This window comes from Lycium ferocissimum, chromosome 8 (assembly GCF_029784015.1).
Source record: "Lycium ferocissimum isolate CSIRO_LF1 chromosome 8, AGI_CSIRO_Lferr_CH_V1, whole genome shotgun sequence".
In the NCBI taxonomy this organism is placed as follows: domain Eukaryota; kingdom Viridiplantae; phylum Streptophyta; class Magnoliopsida; order Solanales; family Solanaceae; genus Lycium; species Lycium ferocissimum.
Window position 1 is genome coordinate 48,892,158 of NC_081349.1, and position 16,455 is coordinate 48,908,612.

Here is a 16,455-nt window from a genome sequence, read left to right on the forward strand (position 1 = left end):
ATTGAAGCGTTAAACATGTTTTGTCATTCAATGGATTTTCTTGAACTTGAAATTGAATAAGTAATTTGAACAAGAGTTCTAAATTGGTTATGACTTGAAATATCTCTATTGCAAGAAGATGACTTGAGAAGTGAATTCAGCTATAAGCCATGATTTATGATTAAGTTAATATGCCATGACTTGTATTTGTTTGTGTTTGGGCCTGTATGGGCAAGCTGTACTAGTCTAGATGACGATTAGCCGTTATAGATCCTAACGTATCGCTTTTAAGCATTGTTGTGTCATTTCAGAGGACGATTGACCACTGAGGTGTGTCGTTCGATGTATATATTATTCTGCTAGTCCAAAGGACGATTAGCCTCCATGGGATAATAGCCCCGATGTATCGAACGATTGTTCGCCCGTAAGTCGGCATGTGTTAATCTTTTGGTTGCGTGTGAGTGGTTATGGTGATCTTGAGTTCGTAAGTGAAAGACCTAATGAGATGAATGGTATAATGAGGTGAAATTGATATATTCATGTGTATTGGCTTTTACTGGTGATTTTATGAAGTTTACTGGCACTCTATCTCTGGATTTCAAACTGTTTTCATTGATATTGTTTGACTGATTTTACTATATTATTTTTGACATGTTAACTATTGCCCCTTAGACACTCACTGAGTACCTAGTACTTAGGCATACTATTGTTGTTTTTGATGGTATGTCCAGTAACGAAGAAAAACAGGTTCATGATACGTGTACGAAGTACGAGAACTTGCTGCTTTCCAGATTTATTGGTGAGCCCACATGCTTGTTCGTGGGAAACCCCTTTATCTTAGTTTATTCCTTTTAGTTTCCGGGTTGCGTCCCTAAGTTAGTCCATTCATTTATTTATCTTAGAAGCTCCATAGATAGTTGTCAGAATTGTGGGTAGATTGTTGAAGTCTCGTATGACTTGTTGGGGTGTTTTGCCACATTTTATGACATCTTATTTCTATTAACTTCTGCTGATTTTTATAGTACGAGTATGCTTTCAGTTAGCCATAAACGATTGTTTTAAATAAATATCAAAAGACTATCAATAGAGATTAGACATTTATTGATTTTATAAGGTGCTTCCAGTGTTGTTCATTGCATCGGATGTCTGGTAGGCCCAGGGTGGATTTTAGGGCGTAAGAGTATTCTTTATCTTCAATGTTGGTTTAATTTACATTAAAAACGCCTTTTCACTAGATGAAATCAAAATCAAAGAATCCGACAAAAGCACATGAATTGATGATGTGTTATTCTTCCAAAGAGATTAAATAGTAATAAATGCACAAGTCATGATTTCGATAAAATCATAAATTCCATTTCAATTGAATATAACTCTTTGAAATCACTTTCTGCTCCTCAGGCCTAATTCTATTTACCGTTTATTTACATTTCACCGAGAGTATTATGCCGGAACCGACATAAATAAAAACAACTCTAGGTGATCAATCTAGTCACAAGTACTTGACCCTACTTGTCCGAGTAGCTTCTCGTAGTTTTATAGGAGTCGACTTAACCTCATTACATTAAGCAATGATCGTTTGTCCTCTCAATTGGGGTACTTAATCCATAAACCTTGGCCTAGTCTTGGAATGTGTCCCTACAACGACATTTAGTTTCATGGTAATGAATATAATATTCGAACCAATCTCGGTGGTCTCCACTAGTAACTCCAAAATATTTGACCCTAAAGAAAATCTATTTTTTTCAGATCACACTGTTCATAGCCAATTCAAACCATTTGGACAATTCAATATAAAATCTTTTATCAGATGTATTACAATATTTATAAAAAAGAGAATTTAGAACTCAAAGTATTTAACAAATGCTATATCAAATCATTTATCTCTTAAAGCATAAATACAAATGAGCATAAATTATTTAAATCAATAAGTACTTCAAGGCAGTACTTTAACAAAATAAGTTTTGACATCTTTATTTAAACTTCTCTTTCATGCCTTTTGCATCAATGTAAGTTTTTCTTTTATAAATTTATAACATTTCATTTCAAGTACCATTTTAACAATTAGCTTCAAGGATAAATTTTTGTGTCCAACATATTGATTATAAATCAATGATACTTTAAAAATAATTCAATTATAAAACAAGGAGAGACCTGCACTCGCTCACCCCTCACAAGTACGGACTCATGTTCACAGATAATTCGTTTGTAATTATGTAGAAAAAGCACCTCAAGAAGAATAAATCTTAACTTACCTCAACTTTAAGCTCCTAAAATTACTTCGACGCTCCAAATTATCTTCTCGACACTCCAACATCCTCTAAACATTAAATGGATACTCCAACACGACTCAAGATGTCAATCTAAATCAATACAAGTCAATTGACAACAATCAACCTCTGGCTGAATCAAAACATAACACTTTCAGGGCTTTAACTTTGGTCACAAGACTTCAAACGTCGGTTCTAAATTCTAAGCGATGTTCGCCTCTAATAGTTCATTACCTAACTCACATTTTACTATTAAATCAATTAGGACTTTCGAATAAATTCATAAAGTTAAAAATTTCACTATTCATCATCTTCAACCTCAAGAACCTTACTTCTTAATTCTTCAATTCAAGAACATTAAAAAAAAAAAAAAAACAAGCAGTTATTTTGAGCTCACGTTACCCCTCAAATAACTTTGTAATTGTATTCAAGTTTAGGATAGAAAGATTACCTCTTGTAGCTTAACTCTTGAAAATTCTCAACTTGTGGTATTCTTGACCAATTTGAAGATTCAAGCAAGAAGCTGAAATTTTCGGGGTTAAATCTTGTTAGCGCTAGTGTTGAGGATTAAAACTAACTCAGAAATACCATTAAAACTCACCAAGACAAGTGGGAGGTAGTCATGGCCCGAAATGCTCGATAGAGAATGAGCCATAGGTCCCAAAATGTGATTTGGAACTTCTTTCCCTGAATTGGAGGTTTCATAGGCCATTGGTAGGGAGTGAAGTCAAGAGGTTTCGCGTCCGCATAGCTGCTGAAGGCTGCAATCATATTTTGATAAAAAGGTCATAACTTTTTGTACAAAGTTCAAATTAACAAATAGCTTGAACCGTTGGAAAGTAGACTCAAAGGGATTTTATTTGATATGTAGTTCACGTCATAACTCTTCATATACTATGAGTTATGTCATTTAAGTTAGGCTGAGTGCACACTCATTTAAAACATTAATCTGTAGTGTAGTTTCCAACTTGATTTGGCACTAGGGTTCTCCTTAGACCTTAAATCACTTTCAATACACATCGTATACTTATCATCAAATTCACGTGATATCGTTCATATCATTCGCCCTCATTCACACACAAATTAAGGTAGTTAGCACGCGTAGAACCTCTTAATATCGTTTAATCCTTTCAGAATTTTCCGAGGTACTACATGTACGAATAATTAAAGAAAACTTTTGGGTTGAACATCATCATCATGACAACAATAGTGGTGACAAAGTGAGAAATGCACCATTGTGGTGGTCGGAGATGCAGCGATGCATTAGTTGTGGTTTGTGTGCAACAATGGTGCTATTTTTGAGTGAAATTGTGGAGATAAAATGAAGCTTATTATGATTCGAGTGAAAGTGAAGATACAGATAAAAATAGTTAGATAAAAAGAACAAAATAAAAAAGAGAAAGAGATAGGAAAGCACAAAAGAAAAAAAAAGAAAAATGAATTAACCAATTTTTGAGATACTGAACGTGCTCAAAGTGTTGGGATCGAAATAACAGGGTGTCGTGCGGAAGCAAATAATTTGCAAACCTTGAACGACGATAAATCAGACGACAAAGAAAACTATAATACTCCCTCCGTCCCAATTTATTTGGCACCATTTGACTTGGCACATAGTTTAAGAAAGAAAGGAAGACTTTTGAAATGTGTGGTCCAAAACAAGCCTTATATAAATGTGTGGTTGTAAATCATCTCATAATGTTAAATTGTTTCTAAATATAGAAAGGTGACATTCTTTTGGGGACAGATTAAAAAGGAAATGGTGCCACATAAATTGGGATAGAGGGAGTATTATAATATGGTTTGACCAACTGGTCTATATATGAGAAAACTAATAAGTAAGCATTAAACCATTAAGAGAGTAGTCTCTCCCTAAACAAATCTCCTGTAAAGAACTACATTGTGGATGCTATTGTGTTGTTTATGAGAAGAAAGAATCTTCTATTTATAGAAGTCCAAATCTTCTCCTCCAAGAAAAAGATAAATATGATAGAGTCATTTTCCACAAAGAAAATCTTTTCTACCAAGAAATCTGTAACACCTCGTACCATTAAACTAGGTTACGTTCATGATTTGAGACTTAGAAGACTAGATGAGAAGTGTTGAGAATAAATTCATCTCAGTTCAGCAAAGTCTCACTTTTACATCCAAATATCTGAGACCGTATATTATTATACGGCCAGTATTTTCAGTCCGTGTTTAGTAGGTGGAAAATTCTAGTTTCTGCCAAAGATTTTAAATGTTTTAGTATGGATCGTACTTGGTGATCGTATAATAATATACTGACCGTACTTTCAGTCCGTAAAACTGTTTTGGGAAATTTCAGTTTATGGAATTTTAATCATTGTTAAATATGGTAAGTTTATATGGACCGTATAATGCCCCGACTCATTTAAGTATAAATACCCCAGTTCAACCTTTTTATTCTATTTTTCATACTCCCAAGCCCTAGCACGAAGGTTTTCTTCTCCCATCAATCCAAAACAACAAGGTAAGCTATTCCAAGTTAATTCTAACATATATTCATCTAATCTAATAAGGAAATCATTGTTCATAACCTAGGGTTTTTAAGAAAACCCACCTCAAGGCTCAAGGTTTAATCTTTTGGAATTATATTACAAGTTTTGGAGCACTACTATCTACGTGTGGGAACATCTTTGTTCTTCCCCACGCTACGTTCTTTCATGATTATGCAAGAGTTCACTAAACTAGGGTTTTTAGCCAAGTCCATGATAATCCTAAGTTCATGTATTTACCATGTTTGAAATATATATTCGTTGTTGTATTCCTAATCTTCCATTTTGTTTATTGGGAATCCGTCCGTAATTCATGAAAACCCATATATTACATTTCATGGGTTCCTACATGCAAGTTTATGAAATATTACACTTACTTTCATGAATATCCTACATGTATACACGTTTTCATGCAAATAAATTATATAATCTTTATCCATGTTATGATACAAGATAACCATGTTATAATACAAGTCATGTTTTTATAAAAGTCATGGGCTTTTCAGCCAACTATATCATGTTCATATTATTGGAAGTTGCACAGATTACCGAGAAGGTTTTATACCTGAAACTACGTATGTCAGCGTAGGATAAGGATCGCTGTTCCCGATAGGACGATTCCTTTATATATTCCCCATTGAGGGATTTTGGATCCATTCACGTTCATGTCTTGTACCCCGGCAAGGTACAAGATGACTTAGTTGGTCAGGCAGAGATCAGACGCCACGTACTAACGTGGTGGTTACATGTCGGTTATACTAATGCTCTCCCACATATATTTTTACTCATGTTATTTATATATGTATACATATTCATGCTTATGACCAGGTTTAAGTTTCAGTTTCAGCTCTTGTCATGTTATCTCATGTACCATTCTTATTTCATTCAGTTGCTTTACATACCAGTACATTCAATGTGCTGACGTCTTTTTTCTATTGCCCTGGGGCCTGCATTTCACGATGCAGGTATGGATTTACAGGACGCCGCATTTGCTCAGTAGGATTTGCTCGTATCAGCTTATTGGTGAGCCCCATCTTATTCGGGGTGTTATCCTTATTTATTTTCATGGCATGTTTAGCAAGTTAAGGTATGCTGGGGGCCTTATTCCAGCGACAATGTTTTACAGTTCAGATTCATGATAGAGGTTTCATAAATTAGTCAGTCAGTTATGTCAGATACTTAGAGTTGCGTAGCCATCTTTGGCTTAGTTTACGATATTTCCGCATTCACGTTTTATACAAGTATTTTATTAAATATTATAACTTCTAATGTTTTTAAGGCTCATCATGTTTCATGTTATATTCCGCTCATGTTTATGCCCAATGTTGATTCAGTAAGTTATGTGGTTCGCTCGGTCACATGTAGTCAGGCATCGAGTGCCGTGTTAAGCCCAGACCATGGTTCAGGGCCTGACAAAATTCTTTTTGAAATAAAACACAATTATGGTGTAATTCAAATAAAGTAGAAAATTCAGGGCAAACCTAACACAAAAAAGTGGAAAATATAAGCTTTGACATGTCAACAAAACATGTCTTATGAATACACTTCTTAAATAGTTTAGATATTCATCATTACTCTCTCATTCCAATTTTTACATACCCTTAAGGAGCAATAAATAAAATAACAATTTTATTTTATCACCCATAATTATTATAAATCATCTAAATAGTTATAATCAATCAAATACACTTTAAAAGTTGTGCAACCACTAATAATTTCTTGAAATTTCAGTCCATCAATTAATAATAAAGGTAAAATAGGTACAAAATGGTAAATTATATCTTAGTTTTCAAAACTAAACAAATACAACTGGACATTTATTTTTAGCATACTGAACAAGTAAAAATGGACGGAGAGAGTAGCTATTAGCCTAAATTTAGGTATCAAAATGAAAGAATCGGATAAGTTTAGCTTCCTCAAAACGTACAACACCTCGAAGTAGAGTGAATAATACTCCATCCGTTCCAATTTATGTGATGTAGTTTAACTGGACACGGAGTTTAAGAAATAAAGGAAGACTTTTGAATCTTGTGGTCTAAAATAAGACAAAGATATTTGCGTGGTGATATATCATCTCGCTAAGCGTAAAATGTAAAGTTTAAAGTTAAATTATTACTAAATAAGGAAATTTGTCGTTCTTTTTTGACCGACTAAAAAGGAAAATGTGTCATATAAATTGGGAGAGAGGGAGTACATACTTTGACATGTGAACAAAATTGTGCTAATAAATACACTTCACAAAGAGTATAGGTATTCAATAGCTAATAGCCCTACTTCAAGTATCAAAATGAAATAACCAGACAAGTTTAGGGGCACTTATGTATTTAGGCTGTACTCAAAAAGTACAACACCACAAAGCAGTGACATGAGGCTATAAAAAGGCAAAGATATTTTTCATCTGAGCCACCGTTTTTATTAACACTTGTCCATATATCTGAGAAGTGGCTTAAACCCTAGCCGCTCCACATTTGTTCCTCTTTCCTTAAACCCTCAAACTTCCTTTCCTTAGGTATGTCTTTTCATCTCTCTTCTTGTTTTCATGTAAAAATCAAATCTTTATTTTCCCTTTTCATTATTCCATTTTTTGTTGTGTTAGTTTCTTGATCTAGTATTTCTAGTTGTGTGCTTGATCTTTCTTGAATCTTTTACTCTTAATAATTATGGATGCTTTCTCCTTAGAACTTTGTTCTGTTCCTAATTTGAGAACTTTTATTTTTTTAAGTTCTGGCCCATATGTTATGATTTGCTTATGATTGCTATAATTACTTATTCGTAATAGTATTTGTTTTCCAAAAGACCTTTGGATGCTGTGGTTCCAGATAGTGTGTATATATATTCTGTTTGGATGGTCGTTAACTCGTTACCCGTGGATTCATAATGTACGGTATCGTATTTTATTGTAGTCTACTGTATTAATGAATACAATGTTTGGATAGACTATATGATTTGTTGTGGTTTAATAACATTTTTATTGTCTAATTTGACTGTATCGTACTGTATAAATAACATGTAAGCTTACTAAAATACCGTTAACCCTTAGTTACAAACTAGTTTATATATATTACTCCCTCCGTCCCACAAAATGGGATATAGTTTGACTAGACGTGAAGGTGAAGAAAGAAAGAAATGGAATACGAAACCACACAAAAACCGGTTACAAAATTGGGCTTTTCATGGTTATATAACCACGGAATTACAACGGTTTTACAACACCATACAACATAATTTTAAGAACAATGGAAACAAACATGTTTTCACAAAAAACAATACAGTAATGAACCACGGGAAACAACCATCCAAACAGGGGGTTAAACTTCTATAGCCACTCTGATGTTATGGGTTTAAGACCACAAATTTAAAAATAAAAATAAAAAAATCGGATCTTTCTTAATTTACGTGCCTCACATAAATTGGAAGTGAAGGAGTAGAATAAAAAGTTGGGGTTTTGAGGGTTTGTAGATGCATCTGGTTTGAATGTCGGTGAATTTTTTGAATTAATACATCAGGTCAGATATTTTGGGGAATAGAACATCACAGCTTAGTTTTGGTTTTCGAAGGATTCCCTATTGCTAGCATAGCAGGAACAAAAAAAAGGAAGTCTAGTTTCCGCACTTACTACTATAATATGACATTTACGAAGTTGCTGAATTATTTCATGATCCTTATTCTCTTTAAGTCAACTGGCTTGATATCATTTTATCTGAAAACATGTTTCTTGATATCTTAGTAGGCAGTTTTTAAATGATTTTGTCTCCCTGGATTTCCATTTAGTGGCACCTCAACAGCTGGTTGTGCATACCTTGACTTAAACTCTGTGTGTGTGCAGATTTTTGAATTTGTCTGCACAAATGGCTTTCTACAACAAACTCGGTAGTCTGTTGAGGCAGAGCAATGCAGTAAGTGCAAATTCATCAACTCCAGCAATGCTTAATGCCATCCGCTGCATGTCGTCAAAGCTTTTTGTTGGTGGTACGCTTTGAGTTGTCTTTTGGATCCCTATTGGCTATAGCAACTGACTGTTACTTTTTCTTATAACTTCATAGATATTTGAGATGTTATCATATATTTTATAGGTCTTTCATGGGGAACTGATGATCAGTCACTGAGAGATGCCTTCGCTAGCTTTGGTGATGTTGTTGATGGTAAGGTCCAGAGGCAGATGTCTGTTGCTTTATATTCAGTATTTTTCTTATCTTTGGTGACATAGTTTGATATACATGACGAAAAGCAAGTCCGCATGAATAATGTGGTGTCATTATACTTCGGTTTCAAATCATTGTACTTTATGAAGGATGGTCAATCATGCTTTGTCTGTCCATTTTTACATAATATGATTTACGACGTAATGATGGTGTTGGTTGCTCCGTCTAACTAAGCATTGCAGAATGGTTGACTCCCATTAATCAATGTCTGTTTTGTTCATCGTTGTTCTCCTCAGACACATTATAATTTTCTGTCACTATCAATCTCTGGCCTGTGCTTTTCTTGGTGTGGTTTTTCTGTATCAAATTAATAGGTTTTGAGTGCTCAATACTGATGTAAATCTCATTGGTTCTCAGCAGCTCTTGAACAAGGGTTTTGACACACACACACACACAGAGATATATATAGGAGTCCCCATTTGTTAATCATTAGTCTATGTTGTTCGCACTCTTCAAAAATGTGGAGGGTGCATGTTTTTTTGGAGGATCCGATGCGAGTCAATCAGCATTTTTGAGAGTCCAAGCAACATAGTCATTAATTTTAAGTTGTCACAAACTTAGTGATAGCCTGATAGGGCAGGGAGCCCTGCAGTAATATAGTTTATTTTGATTTTTCATCAGGTAAGTTATTACCTCAGTTTCTTGGTTGATATAATGGGATAGGATTGTTAAAAGTGCAATTTCACTTGTAGTTTTGATCCTCTGAAGCGTCATTCTTTATTTGCTACTCAGGCTGTGCGTATGTTTGTATATTGAGAACTGTGTTTTTTTTTTTTTTGGTTGGTACAGCAAGGGTGATCGTTGACAGAGACTCTGGCAGATCAAGGGGATTTGGATTTGTGAACTTCCAAGATGAAGAAAGTGCAAAAGAGGCTATGACAGCAATGGACGGTCAGGTAAAGCATCATTAGGATTATCAAAAGACTGGTTCTGTGTCCAATTCTAATTAGCCTCCACAATTAAACGTTCTTATATGCTTAACTTCTTTACTTTATTGGTATGGCTGATGATATGTTTTATGTCTTTGCAGCAACTCCAGGGAAGGAATATCCGTGTTAGTATAGCAACCGAGAGGGCTCCTCGAAGTGGTGGTTTTGGTGGCCAAGGTGGATTTGGCGGTGGCTATGGCGGTGGTCAAACCAACGATGGATTTTAAGTCACTCTTTACCGTTAACTATAAGCTGTCAAAGTGTGCATGGTAATACTTATCTAAGTAGAGGACCTGGTGTGATGGCTTCGTTGATTTTATCTTTTAAAACGTCTTTTTGTGCAAGTTTTTAGTTACCAATAATTTTTCCAGATTTATCACTAGTCTTCTGTGTCTCCTATTTATTGTTTATTGCAAGCATACAACGTTGTGTATTGCCTAGCATCTTTGAACACTACTCACAACAGAATGGATGGCAATTGATAAATTTGCAAATTTTAGACATGCAAGTCTCATCTATAGGAAATTTCATCTTAAATCTCCACTACATGATGCAGATGTTCCCACTTCAAAACTAGTTTGATGCTTCAGGAACTAATAGTCTGTACTAGTTTTGATGCTTCAGGAACTTATAGCCTGTTTAGCCAAATTTTTGGGAATTAAAGTACTTGTTTTTTTGTTAAAAGTAGCCAAGTTTTTGGGAATTCTAAAGTTATTTTTTGTTAAAAAGTGTTAATTTTAGAAAGCTAAGATGTTTGATCGACTTTTTTGAAAATAAAAAATAAATAAATTAGGTGATGTTGATTGTTACCAAAAAAAGACGGTAAAAGAGTAATTTTTGCCTTTTTAAATCGGTTGGTCAAATACATATTGCTAGTTGTTCAAATACGTACTGCTACTCTCTAAAAAATCGATAAAAAATACTTCTTACAATAAACAAAATTTGATTTTTTTGGTTAAACAAGCTCTAAATCTTGACATTAACCAGACATTGCACGATAGGTTTGTTAAATTATCAATTAGCTGAGTCGAGAGACCGAGTTTTGTATGCACATTAGCTGATCAGTTGCGGGTCATTTGCACGATTACCCTTCAAAGGCACGCTCATTAATTTTTTCCCCTCAAATTGGTAGTTTTTAATTTTTGTCTTTACCGTTAACTATAAGCTTTTCAAAGTGTGCATGGAAAAAAATAAAATCTCAATCAAAAAAAAAATGGTGGTGATGGCTTCGATGATTTTACTCTATTTTAAAACGTCTTTTTGTGCAAGTTTTTGGTTAAAACCCACCGAAAATTTTTCCAAAGATTAATCAAAGTCTTCTGTGGTTTGGTTTATTTGGTTTTTTAAATTGCAAATACATAGTATTTGGTTTGGTTAGCATCTATAGTAAAAAATAACCGAATAAATACCGAACAAATGGATAATTATATACATAAAATTTATAATTATTTATATGTATAATATTAACTTTTCATAAATAATTAAAGATATTTTATACCTTTTAATTATTAATTTAATTTTGGTCTACTTATTTTTAAGGCCCATGTCTTAAAACTAGTTGCCCAAGTCCAACAAACAAGCCTCAGTCTGTACTAATAAGTCGTATGCATAAGGGTAAAAAGTAAAAATCCTACTATCTCTTTTTTTTTTTACATTGCCAATGTATTTCCCTCAATATTCTAAAGTTATTTTTTGTAGGAAAAAGTGCTTCATAAGAAATTTGAAGAATGTAGAGAGAGAAGATTTGTTTGATCGACTTTTTTGAACCAAACCGAAAATAAATAACCAAACCGGTGGTTATTATTTGATGTTTGATTTTTAGACATTTAAACCGACGGTAAATTGGAGTTATGGTTTTGCCTTTTAAATCGGTTGAACAAATCTTATTGTAGAGTTTTCCTTCAAATACAACCTACTCTATAGGCAAAATCGATAAAAAATACTTCTTACAATAAACATTTTTTTTTTTTTTTTTTTTTTTTTTTACTTAGTTGGAAACAAGCTCTAACTTTTGCCCAAATAGACTAATTTTTGCACGATAGCCTTGTCAAATTTCTTTTTTTTTTGAATTTTTACGAGAGACACTTTGGGGTTTAAAAATTGCCACATTAGTTTCAATATTTACATTGCGTAGCTACGTTTTCCGTATTCAAAAAAATGACACGCTCGTATTCATAATTTGTATTCATGAATACAAATTGGTAAAAAATTTCTAGATACACTAAAAATTAACAAAAAACACTCAAAAAAAAATTGTAATACAAAACAATAAATGAATACAAGCTAAAAAATTAACCAAAAAAAAATAACGAATACACTCAAATATTGAATACAAAAATAAAATTGATTGTATTCATTTGTATATAGGTGTAAAACTCTATTCATTTGTATACAACATATTTCTTCAAAAACGTGAAAAATTGTAAACGGTGTGCGTATACGTATACGGGAAAAAAAAACTTTTGAAAAATATTACACACGGATCCGGAAAAAAATTTTACAAATCGTGTACACCTTCTTCTCCTAAATCGGCCTCTTTTTCCGTCATCATCACCGCCACCTTCGGATCCGAAAATCCCGATCGTATCCGAAAATTCTTTGAAAATAATGCATTTTCCGATCAAAGGTGAAGAAGACGCCGGAAAAAGGAAAAAGAGAAGAAGGTTGCTCCGTCGGCCTGAGAAGAAGACGTCGGAGAGGTTCGGAGACGGTTTCGCCGAAGCTCCTTTTTTGGTGGTGGGGGCGACGGAGTATGGGAGAAGATGGAAGAGAGAGAGATGAGAGGATTGATTAGGTGAATAATGTGATTGATAGGTATTTTATTTTGTATATATATATATATTGCTATAAGTTGTATTTAACATATTATTATTTACTATGGGATGTAATTATTTTAAACTATAGCTACTAAATATAAATATGTAGTAATATTAGTTATGCTATGTAGTAATCCCTTCATTTTTGCCCTAACGGATATGGTCTAATTAGCTGTGGAAATAGCATGGGTTGACCAATTTTTGGCCTAGTATTTAGAGTTTAACCGGTATTTTAAGGGGTCGTTTTGTAGGTAGCCAAAATTATCTCGGAATTATAATTTCGGGATTAATTTATCCCATCTCTTGGGATTATTTTATACCATCTAAAAGATGGTATAAAATAATCTCAGGATAAGTGAGATAAGAAGGGATATCCTATCTTTTAAGTTGGGATGCATTTTATACCTTGTTTGGTATAAGATATAAATTTATACCTTCTACCAAACATGGTACAAAAAATTAGTGCTGGGATATCTCAGCTTATACCATGCACCAAACGACCCCTAAATGTTTAATCAAAACATCTAAGTTTAATTTATATACAAATACTTACAAAATATTTTTTTCCCTTTTCTTTCATCCGCCTCTCACCCCAAAAGCTTCTTGCTTCACGTGCTGTTCCGGGTACCATGGTTCCTTCCTCACTTATGCAATTTTTAATTTTATTTAGTACGATGATAATATGAAATCAGTTTAAACAAAGAAGATGGAACTTATATCATCGATCTCAATTTGTTTGGGACTGAGGCATAATTATTATTGTTGGTTAGGGGGTTTGTTCAACGGGCAATGAGTTCGTCAATCGAGTTTTATTTTGGATCGTGACATGAAATCTCACTATTTCTACATAGTTTAAGCTAAGCTTATTATTCCTCTTAAAGAATAAAAAAAACATCCATTCCTTGTATTGTTGACCTAAAAATCGTCTCTTCCCAACATTTCTCTTGCTTTCATTTCTACAACAATTTAAAAATACAAGATCTTCTGCTTGCAAGTCGCAAGGAAAATTGGTACTCGCCAACGGCTTTATCCATAGAAGTTCCTCTACCATTTTCGGCTTAGATAATAAAAATACCTTCTTTTGTATGGTAGTCCGTATCCCAATTAAATTGAACGTGAATATTTCTAATTTCAATTGATAACTGTCCAACACAAATCTTATTAAGTAATTCTTTGACTTGTTATGATGCAGATTTTTTAATTTATTTATTTTAAGTTAGCGGATAGTAATTTTTTGTAAAATAAAAAACTGGTGGGGGGTAGGGGGTGTGGGTGTGTGTGTGTGGGGGGGGGGGGGGGTTGGAATCAGTAGGTATGGTACAATGACAAATATGTTTACAAGAAATATTCACAAGGATACAGAATATTATGATTTAAGTCAATGCAAAATTATCTACACAAAGTCAATTAGGAATATCTTATGTCTCAGAATTTAAATAAAATCTTATCTCGTGAATTTGATCGTGAAGAGCCACCTGGTAGGTTCAAAACTATTTTTTCTTAGCTCTCTGTCCCCCGTCTCTCTCTGTCTCCTGTTCTTTTTCAACATTTTTCGTGTAAAAAACTATTTAAATTTAAATAACCCAAAATTTAGCTAGTCTAATAATTTGTGCGACGTAGACTATCTCTTCACTTCACACCTCACCCCTAAAATAATCGTAAAAAACCTCTTGTATCAGCAAAGGTAGCTTTGCTTAAAAAACAAGTGAATTTAAGGCGTTTGGATATTATTTGGTTGAGATTTAAAAAAATATATATTAGTATTTGAAGGTAAGTTGAAAAAAGATATTTGGAAGTTGTGTTAGGATAATAAAACAGAATTGAAGTTTTATAAGTGAAACTCTTAAAACCTGTTTTCAAACTTCAAATTTTATATTTTAAATTTGAAATAAAATTTATACGGCCACTTGATAGACAAAGACTTATTTGAAACAATTTCCAAAATATACCAAATTTTATTCATGGCCAAACGGCTAGAAAGATCAGTTGTAGAAAATCAACAATTTGATTAGCTTCTCCACAAACATGTTTATGTCAGGGCCGATTCGACCATAATGTTTATGTCAGGGCCGATTCGACCATAAGGCCAGTAAAGCAATAATTTGGGGCCCTAACTTTTTGAGGACTCCATTTTCCTAAAAAATTATCATGTGTGTGTATATATATAGCTTTTACTATTTTTATTGTTATTGAATATTCTAATCCGTACTGTTTTAATATGCTTTCCTTGCACCGAGGGTCTTCTATGGGAAACAACCTATCTACCTCCCAAGGTAGGCAGGGCGGAGGGAGGAAGGGCCAAGGGGGTTTATCCGAACCCTCTTCGACGGAAAATTACATTATTTATATATGGTTAAAATTATTTTTTATGTATATATAGTAGACGTTGAACTCCCTTTGGCTTCTTCGTGTGTTTATTTTTTCATATTTTGAACCCCCTAGTGAATATTCTGGCTCCGCCACTGAAGACAGGGGTAAGGTCTGCATACACACTATCCTCTCCAAAACCCACTTGTGAGATTACACTGCGTATATTGTTGTAAATATTCTAATTTCAGAAAGATTTTTATTTTTGTAGAATTAATTAAATCCTAAAAAGGAGCCGTTGATAGTTATATCATCAATTGAAAAGAATTTGTTAGAAGGAGTGTATTATAAAACAGTAATTACTGACTTCATGTCTAAAAAAGTTAGAAAAGTAGATTTTAAGTAAAAATATAAAAGACGATCTTTCCTTTCTTTAAAAATATTTAGGGCCTTTCTGTAAAGTTTGGCTTTAGGCCCCCGATCTTGTTGAGTCAGTCCTGATTTATGTAGTGCCCTTTTAAGCCAATTAATTTTCCAAACACAATCAGCATAATTTCAAACACCTTTTTTTTAAAAAAAAAAAAAAAAAAAAAAAAAAACACACACAACCAAATCTATATCCAAACGCCTAATAATAGTAAAAGGAATGCATGCTTCTCTTTTCGGTTATTTTTTGGAACGACAAATACTTGTATTTGGTTCAACTAGCTAGGAAGTAGGAACTAATTAGCATTTTTGGTTAATTCCCTGTCCATTGACTATGATATTTTAGATAGCAAAATAGTCAAGAGCCCATAATTTATAAAGTTATAAATTAGCTTCATTTTAGTTATCACTTGTTACTATTTGCAAAAGACACTCTTTTTTTTGTTTTCTTTTCTCCGGTGTCAACTTTAGATGTCGAACATTTCTTGCTTACTTGTCTTTTTCACGTGAGGTTTTTATATAACCAATTTCAAACCTAGAGATTACGTTGTCGAACTTGAATGAATACTACACGTATTCTTACTGGAAAGTGAAAAAAATACTAATTGTAACAACGTTTATACATTGGTGAAAGCAAGCAGCAAAATTGTAACAACGTTTATACATTAGCTTTTTTACGCCCATTAAGAAAAGTAACAAATTTATATATAGTTTACTAAGTTACCCTTATTTATTAAATGTTTCTCGAGAATTGACCAAAATAAAAAAGAACTACTTTTTTAATGTTAAGGATATAGTTGGAAACAATTGTCAACTTAATAGCCTGTTTGACCAAGCTTTTGGAAGACCAAAAGTGTTTATTTTTTCCAAAAAGTGCTTATTTAAAAAGTGAGATGTTTGGCCAAGCTTTTCGAAGAAAAGCTTGCCCAAAAAGATTCCAGTACGCCTTTCTCCTGCTGAAATTGCCCAATTGCATTGGGAGACTGAAGAGAATGTCGCCTAGTGTGGTAGGCTCT

The 16,455-nt window shown here is 33.4% G+C and overlaps 1 protein-coding gene across 1 annotated transcript; it reads left to right on the forward strand.

The window, feature by feature from the left end:
- The first annotated feature begins 7,109 nt into the window (after window positions 1-7,109).
- On the forward strand, window positions 7,110-10,391 carry LOC132068682 (glycine-rich RNA-binding protein 2, mitochondrial-like). The gene is made up of 5 exons (XM_059462349.1): window positions 7,110-7,268; window positions 8,586-8,728; window positions 8,833-8,901; window positions 9,751-9,857; window positions 9,992-10,391. The coding sequence occupies exons 2-5, from the start codon at window positions 8,608-8,610 to the stop codon at window positions 10,115-10,117; spliced, it is 423 nt and encodes a 140-aa protein (XP_059318332.1). The 5' UTR covers window positions 7,110-7,268; window positions 8,586-8,607; the 3' UTR covers window positions 10,118-10,391.
- The last annotated feature ends 6,064 nt before the right edge of the window (window positions 10,392-16,455 follow it).